Below are 9,583 nucleotides of genomic sequence, written 5' to 3'. Positions count from 1 at the left end.
CCCAGAATCTCTCTCGGCTGATCCCGACTGAGCTTTGACCCTTAACCCTCTGCTTCTGTGAAAAACAGAGCCATAAAACAATTTAAGGGTACACTAAGTGACCTTGGTTCCTATTGCCTCCTTCAACTTTGTTCACCCTGCTGCCTCACCTGCTGCTATGTTCTGTGCTACGTTTTATACTAATTCCAGTGTCAAGGCATTGTCATTGACACTGTGTTTGAGCTACAATTAGAATGACTGTTCACTGTTAGATCAAAGCACATTACAAAATGAAGTGTACACAGAGAATTTGACATAGGCCTGGTCACTATGCCTTCAGGCTACTAGCGACCAAACTTGATCTGAAATCCTATATTTTAAAACTGACTTTCTTAAACCAGTGATTTAGGTTTTTACTTCATGGTGATGGAGAGTCGACCCCATAAGAATAGACTCCTGGATTCTTACCCTATTGATAGTCAGGTTGACTCCTGGTCAAATCTGCAGAGTTGATTCTTTTACTCTACACTGATTACATTTCAGTGGAAATGTATGATTGCCCCATGAATACAATCATTATACTTTATATATAGATATCACAGTAACAAGGCTTGTGAGGAGGAAGGTCCTCCTCTTCTCACTCATGAATTGTCTGTAGCAGCTCAGTCACTGAAATGGAATTTGCATACATTTCAAACATTGGGCTTGAAGTTGATTTGATTCGAGTCCCATTACAGTAGCTGTGCCCTTGTGCTTAATGAAACTAAGTTTTGTTGCTTAGCAATATTATCCAATAATGTGTTGTGCAATAATGCAAGTGTTTGTTGCCTGGCAACCTTTGCTAATCAAAGATTCTATCAGAAAGCATTTGGAAGCTTTCATCAGTTTCCCCCCATTTCACAACTTTCCTCAGGGGCTATTTTGTGCCCCTCTTGGTAAACAGCCAGTTCAATTTAACTGGGGAAGCAAAATGGCACAAAAGGAGGCAACATAAAGCTGTAGAGAATAAAATGAAGTCCAAATGGAAGGTTTTAGGACAACAAGGTCATTTTTTTCATCACAGACAAACACAGAATGACGGCCGCTGTTGTCTCATCAAATGGCTTTTCATGGTTCATAGAAAATGAACGCACTTCCAGTGACTCGTTGCTGGAGTTGCTTGCAGTGTGGCTGCATAGTTAATATTTAATCAGTAATAAGATATATTATAATACAAGACACACTGCAGGAAACTCTTGGTAAAAATGCAAACTAGGACTGTCCTATATAAATTTACTCTTCACAGCTCTTTGAATTCAATGCACAGTGATGAGTGTATATTGTAATACATTAGTTTATTTAACTCCATACTTTTAATTGATTAGCCACATTTATATGTATATAAGGAAGTTCATACTCACCAAGTACACACTGTGAATGAAGCTGGATTCAGTCATTAATGCTAGTAAAGGCAGCTAGTGGAAAAAAGAGAAAAAGACCAAATGAAAGCGAGAGAGTCAGTGACCCAAACAAACAAATGGCAACTAAGAAAAGAGAATAAGTGGATGAGACTTTAAAAGAGGAGAGAAGTAAGAAAGGAGTGAGCGGGCAGCAGGAGAGAAAGAAGTTTGCCCCTGAGTACTGGCACACTGGTGAATGAGGGCTGCTTAAGACTGCGTGGGGGGAGAGAGAAATTAATCATTACACTTACTGTAAATATGTAACGGACCCGGCCTGCCCATAAAACTCAGCAAACTCTGCATTCTGTTTGAACACCCGGAGACACACGAGGATGGGATAATATCATACAAGGTGGAGTGCGGCCAATAAGACAAGCCATCCGGCCAAAAAAACACTTCAGACCTGCCTCCTCACACTTGGGCTGCTTCCTCTCACTCAGTGTGTCATTGCTTCCTGCCTCTGCTGTCACAGTTTCCAGAGAGATACATGTGAGATAGCAGTAACCACAATGAACAGGTGAAAGGGAGAGATGGAGGTAATAAAAATGTGAATAGAAAAATAGAATGATTAAGTTTCATGTGATTTCATCAACATAAAGCCGATTCAGTGAAATGAGTGTTATTTGTCTATTAAGAGGGCCCCATTTACACCTATTTGCACATCCTAATGCAGAGAAAAATCTAGAGTGTCTATATGGAGCTGAAAGTTGTTTTTAATTTAATTGTAGTTTATTTAATTACCTGTGTTTGTGCCCATAAAGGATTAAAACCTGCTTCTAGGCTTTCTTGCATGCATTTACTGTATATGCATTTAAATACGGTCTGGATCTCTCTGAAGACACAATCTAGGCCTTGTTTACACGTGGCTTTGAAATACTAATGTATGGAGATATAGCAAGATTTTTGTCTCTAGGGGGAAAAAGAGTACAAACATTCCTAGGTGTAGGCTATTAGCTTTTAAATGTAACTGAATGCCCTATCTAGCCCCAAATTTGATGCATCTTTGTGGATTTTATAGGTGTAAATCCTATTCTACATACATGGATCTTCTCTGCACAAACTTTAAGGCTGAGTGTAAACACAATAGGTCAAAGTGGCATTGATTATCATTGAGTAAAAGTACAACAATAATGTATTTCTTCATGTGACACTTAATGTTCCTTTGGCCTGATAGCAACAAAAGAACCGGGTGAAAGTGGAAAGCATAGTTCAAACCATGCATTCAGTTGCACTTGGTTTAGGCCAAATGTCCATCTAAATATGAAAAAGAAATAAGAAACAGCTTTTATTTCATGGCAGTTGTTGTATATAAGCCTTCAGCATGGTTTGTAACATTATGTTTTAATGCCACATTTGTGTAGCTAAGTAAACTATGTGTATTTGACTAAATTTAAAGCACTAGAAACAGAAACAAGGTGCAACTTCCTGCAAATGCTTAGTCATACATTCACAGTCGAGTCTGGTTTTGAAGAGGAGTGATACATTTCATGCTCACCTGGGAAAACAAGGGGCAGTGTGCAGTTCTGTGTGATATTTCCCTTTGGTAGAATATTTCACTAACTCATGAATGGGTAATTACCACTATTGGGAAAGAAGAGATTTCAGCAACACTTGCAGTCCTGAGAACAATAATTTATATGTTAAACTGACACATTTCAGCATGTGGCCTTGGTTTGTGAAACAACTCATATTCATAGTATTCCCATGATGTCATGTGCATTCCCTACCAATATGGTGCCTTACAATATAGACCGTTCATTGGCTGTGGATGTCATTTGATTATAATCACCTGTTAATTTATTACAATCACCTGTTATTTTCCTACCAAGATGGCCGTGTGATGATGTAACAGAATACTATGAATAGAAATGCCAAGAGAAATAGCTCTTACACATCTATAAACAAAGAAAATTAGACCTATATCTTTGTAGGGAAGAAACTGAAATGGTGTCCATGGTAGATGCAATTTGGATTTAATCAGAAAATTAGTTTATAAGACATGAAAACAGCTTTAATAGACAGCATTATTTTTAATGGTAGCATAAAAAGACCTGAAACAAAATGGCAGCTGCGTAGCTCACATAATTATACAAGTGTTTGCTTTTGGAACACTGAATGCTGTATCACTACAAATAGAATTATTCTTGATTTTTGTACAGTATTTCAGTGAGAAAATCTTAGTACAGAAGGAAAAGTCATAGAGTCTTGTCATAGAGTTTGACAACAGACAGTTTGTCTTGAGAGCAGCTGAAGGGTTCAGCAAGGTTCATGAATATAGGACAGGCTGGGTGGGAGATACATCCAGAGATTACAAAATGTTTTATTAGTTTATCTGTCATATAATCTTCCTTTGTAGCTGGTTGGAGGATAAAACAAAGTGTTTGCCCCGTGAAGGGAATGATGACAGGGTCAGCAAGGAGAGAGGGATTCTCATCCTGTCAGACTAAACAGTCTGGGAAATACTGTAATAGTAAGCAGTTTGTTTTTGTTGGAAGGCTGGGTGTGTAAGGGGTCAAAGTCACCTTACAGGATTTCGTAGTTGGAAGTGCTGAAACAGCAGCTGCCATCAAAGGACTGAAGAACCATACCATGATAATTGTCATTATAACTGCCGCTCTGTTTAACCTAATCGGGTTCCCGTAGTGTGGAAGCGGTGTTGCCTACCTGATGTGAGTAGCTAGCGTTGTCTTCTAAAGACTGTTACCACTAAACTTAAGAAAAGAAAAATTATCTGTGTCGTATGTGTAACATATACAAATAAACATTTATAGTGAAAATAATAGAGAACATATGAGTGTGCCTATGCCTTTGAACAGGGCTAGCCGGGGAGGCTTGTTAGCTTCCCTGATTTGAACGTTAGCCACAGAGAAGCTAATTTTAGCTCTCTGCCTAGTTAAGTTAATAATGTAACTAGCCAGCATTGGTAAACAAACATTTTGTCAGGCTGCCTGTGTAATAACGGTCAAACCCTCTGTTTGTATACTTTTGTATTTTGGCTAAAATGGTAATATAGCTCTTTAACTGGAGGCTAGGCTAAAGAAAAGTCATGGGCTGCCTGACAATGGGGCTGTCTTTTGGTAGCTTTCCTAATTAAAGTTAGGTTAGTCGCTTGCTGGATGTGTTATGATTGTCTTTGTGTGGCTTGGATAGTCTGTCCTCTCTAATAACATTAAGTAACGGTTACACATGCCATAGCCAGGCAGTCGGGACATGTAACTAGATGAACAGTTAATGTATGTATACAATTTGTCTTTCAGCAGAAGATGGCAGAGCTAACAACACTAGAGAGCCTGTTGGAGATGGGCTTTGGCAGAAACAGAGCGTGAGTGACACTGACATGGACATTTGGGTTAAAAAGATTTTCTAAATATTTACAAACTGGGCATCTGGTTAAGCAAATATCTTTGACACACTAGAGCCTAAGCTCAGAGAGCAGGGAGTAAAACTAGCATGCTGTCTAACATGAGGGTGGACCTGCCCGTCCTGCTGTTGATGTTCACAGGGAGAAGGCGGTGGCCAACACAGGGAACCAGGGGATAGAGAGAGCCATGGACTGGTGAGTCTGACACTGTATTCTTACTCAGGAACATACCAGTCTTGAATTACCCTGAAATAACATTTCCTTTGTCATCATTGAAAGCCGCTGTTGCATTCCAGTTGGCCTCTGTCCATATCTCTCTTGGAAACCCCACCAATGGTTCTGATCTGGGATTCTGGTAATCAACTGAACGCAGTAGTCTTTCAACCCTTGTGTGTCCTCTTTGATGTGCTCTCCTCAGGTTAATGGAGCATGAGAATGACGCAGACATCGACGAGCCCTACGTGCCTCCTGAGGGGAGCGTCCTGGGAGGCACAGGAGACAGCCAGCCCAGCCCAGCACAGCCCACAGTAGCAGACACCGCTGAAGGCAAGCGCTCTCTGTGCTATTGGGGACAGGAGGGATTCTCCTACAACATGTATTTTACTTCTGGATACAAAGAAGTAACCTCTAAAATGGCCTTGATATCAAGTGCCAGTCAGAGTTACCTTACACTGAACATAATGTGTCAGTTTTTCTGTGAAACATAGCTGGTTCCTCTCATCTCTCTCTCTCTCTCTCTCTCTCTCTCTCTCTCTCTCACTTTAACTCTCTGTTTGGCTGTTTTCCTGTTTTTGCTGTGACAGCGAGGGGTGAATTGCTGGTTTTGTTGTCTTTGAGGATGTGGGTGTGCGAGCATATGGTTTTAGTTTAAGTACATTGAGTTTTTTTTTCCCCCTTCTGTGGTTGAGAGTTAGATGTTTTATGAGAACACAATGGATTTCTCTTTCTGCCTTTCAGTTTTTTCTTTCACTTTCTCACACGCGCATGTGTTTTGGTCTCAGGGACAGCGGATGGAGACATGGACGAGATTGAGGAGGGGGGTACCAAGCGGCCAATGACAGAGGACGAGAAACGGGAGCAAGTCAAAAGGTCAGAGTGCGTACAAAGTAGGCAGCATCCTCCCAGTATGTCCATTTCAAAGCTTTGTATTTTGACAAAGCCTGTGCTTCATGCTGATGGTGTATGTTTGTGTGTGTGTGTGTGTGTGTGCACGCTTCAGGCTAGAGGAGCTGATGCGGGTGAAGCAGGCAGAGCGGAGAGAGCGAGAGCGGGCAGAGGAGGTGGAGAGGGAGAAGCAGCGGAGGAAGCAGGGCCAGGAGCTGCTGCAGATCCGACAGAAGCTGCAGGACGACGAGATGAAGAAGCTGGCCGACCAGCGCAGGAAAGAGAAGATGGAGGACAAACTGGCCAAGTAAGGCGCACTGCCACAGACCTGTGCGATATTTCATTTTCTCTTTTTTTTTAGTGCACATGCCTCTGTAGGAGCTCATGAACAGTCCAACACTAAAATTGGCCACTCTGGGGACTCAGTCAGTACCACTCTCTAATTTGTATTTGAAAGATGTTGTCTCCAATTCATACTTTTAACACAACTACAAACAAGGAAAAGTAGATCCTAGTTATGTTATTTCACTCTCACTTTACCTGTTTTGTAATCTCCCCCATTTTATAAAGCCCTTCTTTAAAGTGCTATACATACTTTTCAATAAGGAATTTACCATGTTTGATATTAAGAGCCAGGATAAAACACTTGAATGATCTAAAAACTTTTCCACTCCTTTCCCTTTTCCATAAAAACAATTACTTGACCTGCCTCTTGAATGTCTTCTTGGGAGGCCAAGGGAAGGTTGCATGAAAAAAAAAAAGGTACTGTTTTCACATAAAAAAAAAAAGAAACACGACTATCTGGTTCAGTGCCAAGTTATTCATCAACGAAATTAACATGGGGTGGAAATGTTAGAAATAGAGGAAATTCAGGTATGAAGTCTCATGGAACTGTACCAGATAAGAAATTCATAATTTCTAACTAATCGCATACATGCATAAAAGAATAGACATCCTCCCATGTAAGGTGAAATTACTCTCAGCCATTTCTGTCACCAAACTGTGCCGTTCCTCAGAAATAGCAACACCTCTTCAATAAACTGTCAAAAGTTGCAAATCTTGTGAACTACATTCCTGATCCCCAACTGTCATTGTGTCGCTTGTGTTTATTCCCGTCAGGCAAAGGGTTAAAGAGAAGATCGCACGCGACAGAGAGGAGAGAGCGCAAAAGGTACCTCTCTCATTGACCTTATTCCTTGCTTTCATTCCCTTCTTCCCTCGTCACTTTCCATTCTTTCCTCGTTCACCTCCGCTCAGATGATATTATTTCCCCTCTCCTGTCAGTTTGGGGGCGGTGGATCCTCCAGCACGGCCGTGTCCCCGCCTCCCGCCCAGCCCAGCCCCTCATCGCCCACCAGTCAGGGCCCGCCGCCCACCAAGAAGGAGTATGATGAGTGCAGGATACAGGTACGGGCCTCTGTCCAACTCCCGACACCTATATGCCACATATATAAAGTAGTTGTATATTTTATCCTTTGTTTTCTGTAAAGCACTGTGTGACAAATGTTACAAAATAGAACAGAACAGGGATTTAGACCCATCATTAGTCTTGCAAGTCATTTTCTGTTCTCCAATGTGAGACAAACTGATAATGAATCTGTACCAGCCAATACACTGAATGTCACTTTAAAACTAGGGTTAATTAAAAATTGGATTTCGGCCAATATGATCCACCTCCAATATGATGCAGTTTGTTTGATTACATATTTGTTGTATAATTGATCAATACTACAGTGGCTGCTGTCTATGAGGAACCCTTAACGTGAATTATTTCTAATGCAATACATTAATTGGATTCCACTCAAATATGCATGAATATATTTTATTATTATCCTGGGTTTCAATGGAGAGTTTTAGTGATGGTCTAAATGCTGTATCAGAGGCTTTTCCCATCCTGACAGGAATAAAAGTCTGGGGGAAACACTGAATACTTGTCATTTGTTTACATGAAATTGTTAAATTTAAAGATATTAATTTGGCATATATCAGTACTTTCAATCCATATGTAATGTTATCCGTATCAGCCTTCAAAAACTCATATTGGTCGAACCCTTTCTTCGCTCCCTCCTGCCTCCAAAATACAAAACATTTTGGGTCCTGCTGCATCTCTCATCTATTCCCCACCTCTCCACCCCTCCTCTCCCCTCCGACAGGTTCGTCTGCTGGACGGCTCGGCCATCACGGCGGTCTTCAAGGCCCAGGAGCCGCTGGCGGCGGTGCGCGTCTACGTGCAGATGAACGGCAACACGCCCGAGGGCCAGGACTTCACGCTGCTGTCGCCCTACCCCCGCCACGTCTACACCGAGCTGGACATGGAGAAGCCCCTCAAAGAGCTGGGTGAGCGCCGAATAGAGGGACTGCATCATTTTGGCTGATTTGTATGGAGAACACATGCTACTGTAGCGTGTTATTGGATTTGGATTAGAACAGGCTGCGGTTCTCTTCCTGTTCCATTGGTAGGATTTTGTGGACAATGCAACCAGGATGATTTTCTTGGGATTTGGCTGCATTTTCTGTCTTAAGCCTTGATGACACTTAATCCGTAATGCATGCAAACAATGCAGTTCTACACAACAATCCAGTGCCTGAAAGGTACTGATCAGTCATGTTATTGAGTAAATGTGATGATATCCTTGTTAAAAATCACAGTTTATATAATGTGTACTCTGTTTAAGGGTGGGTTTCCTGTATTTTTTGGTCTGTAGCAAAGGCTGTATCACTAGTTTTAACCTTATGCTTGAAGAAATACCCAAGTATCAAAAATTTGCAAGCCTTGTCAATATTGTTGACCAAAATGTTATATAGATGGACCTTAATTCAATGCCAGTGTATGTGGGTGACCTACTGTGCGGACTTTAATGTTTCTGTCTTTCCTGCTCAGGTTTGGTGCCTTCGGCTGTGCTGGTTGTTACCAAAAAGTGAGAACAGGAGGATCTGCTCTGTGAGCCTACCTCACCACCACTTCTGCTACATCAAAACAAGAGACCCCAGAGATGGACTGACCCAGGGGCGGGGCCCCCCACCTCGCAGCATCACTCAATAAGCCAGCTAACTGAACTAAGGCAGTCAGATGAAGCTCAAGGCTGCGTTCAGATTGTCCACCCTTTTCCATTTTTTTTTTAAAAAAGGCCCATAACAAAAGTCAAGTTATGGATAAATTACAAGGAAAAAAAGTTGGGATTTTCAAGGCAAACCGAACACAGCCTTTAGCCATCCTGGACTGAGCGATTGAATTGATTGGATATTGGTTGCTTTGTGTGCAGTGAGCTAGACAAGGACTTTTTTAGTAAATAGTTAATTGAGAACATAGTGAAGATAGCTGGCTGTTGACTGATGCTGCTTTGAGGAGCGCCGCTCATGACATCAACAGAACACTTACAAACCAATAAGGAATAAAGCTCTTTGATCTTAACCTGAACTTGACATAGAACCGTACCACATAAGACTTACTCGATTGGTTCTGAGGGCCTTAAATTCAATCCCTATGATCTTCCTGATTTTGTGACATTCACTACTTTGCCAGTTGTTTTTTTATAAGTTAAAATATATTGACAGTTATGTCTGCATAATCACCAAGAACCTACTTAAAATAAAGCTGACTTGGAGAATTTTGACAGTGGACTGAATTTTCTACCATTATAAAATCACATATGTAAGTGAATGGATATTTGAATACGAGTCGCATATGCACACATACAAA

The 9,583-nt window shown here is 41.3% G+C and overlaps 1 protein-coding gene across 2 annotated transcripts; it reads left to right on the top strand.

Moving 5' to 3' along the window:
• Positions 1 to 4,015: 4,015 nt before the first annotated feature.
• ubxn1 (UBX domain protein 1) lies at positions 4,016 to 9,534 on the top strand. 2 transcript variants are annotated; one of them, XM_071909878.2, is made up of 10 exons: positions 4,016 to 4,087; positions 4,676 to 4,740; positions 4,921 to 4,974; positions 5,198 to 5,325; positions 5,781 to 5,868; positions 5,999 to 6,190; positions 7,003 to 7,054; positions 7,168 to 7,290; positions 8,037 to 8,220; positions 8,765 to 9,533. In XM_071909878.2, exons 2-10 carry the CDS (start codon positions 4,682 to 4,684, stop codon positions 8,803 to 8,805), a joined length of 921 nt encoding a protein of 306 aa, XP_071765979.1. In that variant the 5' UTR covers positions 4,016 to 4,087; positions 4,676 to 4,681; the 3' UTR covers positions 8,806 to 9,533. The 2 variants fall into 2 exon arrangements, with proteins under 2 accessions (XP_071765979.1, XP_071765980.1); XM_071909879.2 differs by having other exon boundaries at positions 4,063 to 4,087; positions 4,679 to 4,740; positions 8,765 to 9,534.
• The last annotated feature ends 49 nt before the right edge of the window (positions 9,535 to 9,583 follow it).

The sequence above is a fragment of the Centroberyx gerrardi genome, chromosome 16 (genome assembly GCF_048128805.1).
Source record: "Centroberyx gerrardi isolate f3 chromosome 16, fCenGer3.hap1.cur.20231027, whole genome shotgun sequence".
NCBI lineage: Eukaryota > Metazoa > Chordata > Actinopteri > Beryciformes > Berycidae > Centroberyx > Centroberyx gerrardi.
The sequence above is the reverse complement of the archived record's forward strand: the minus strand, read 5'-3'. Positions and strand labels throughout refer to the sequence as shown.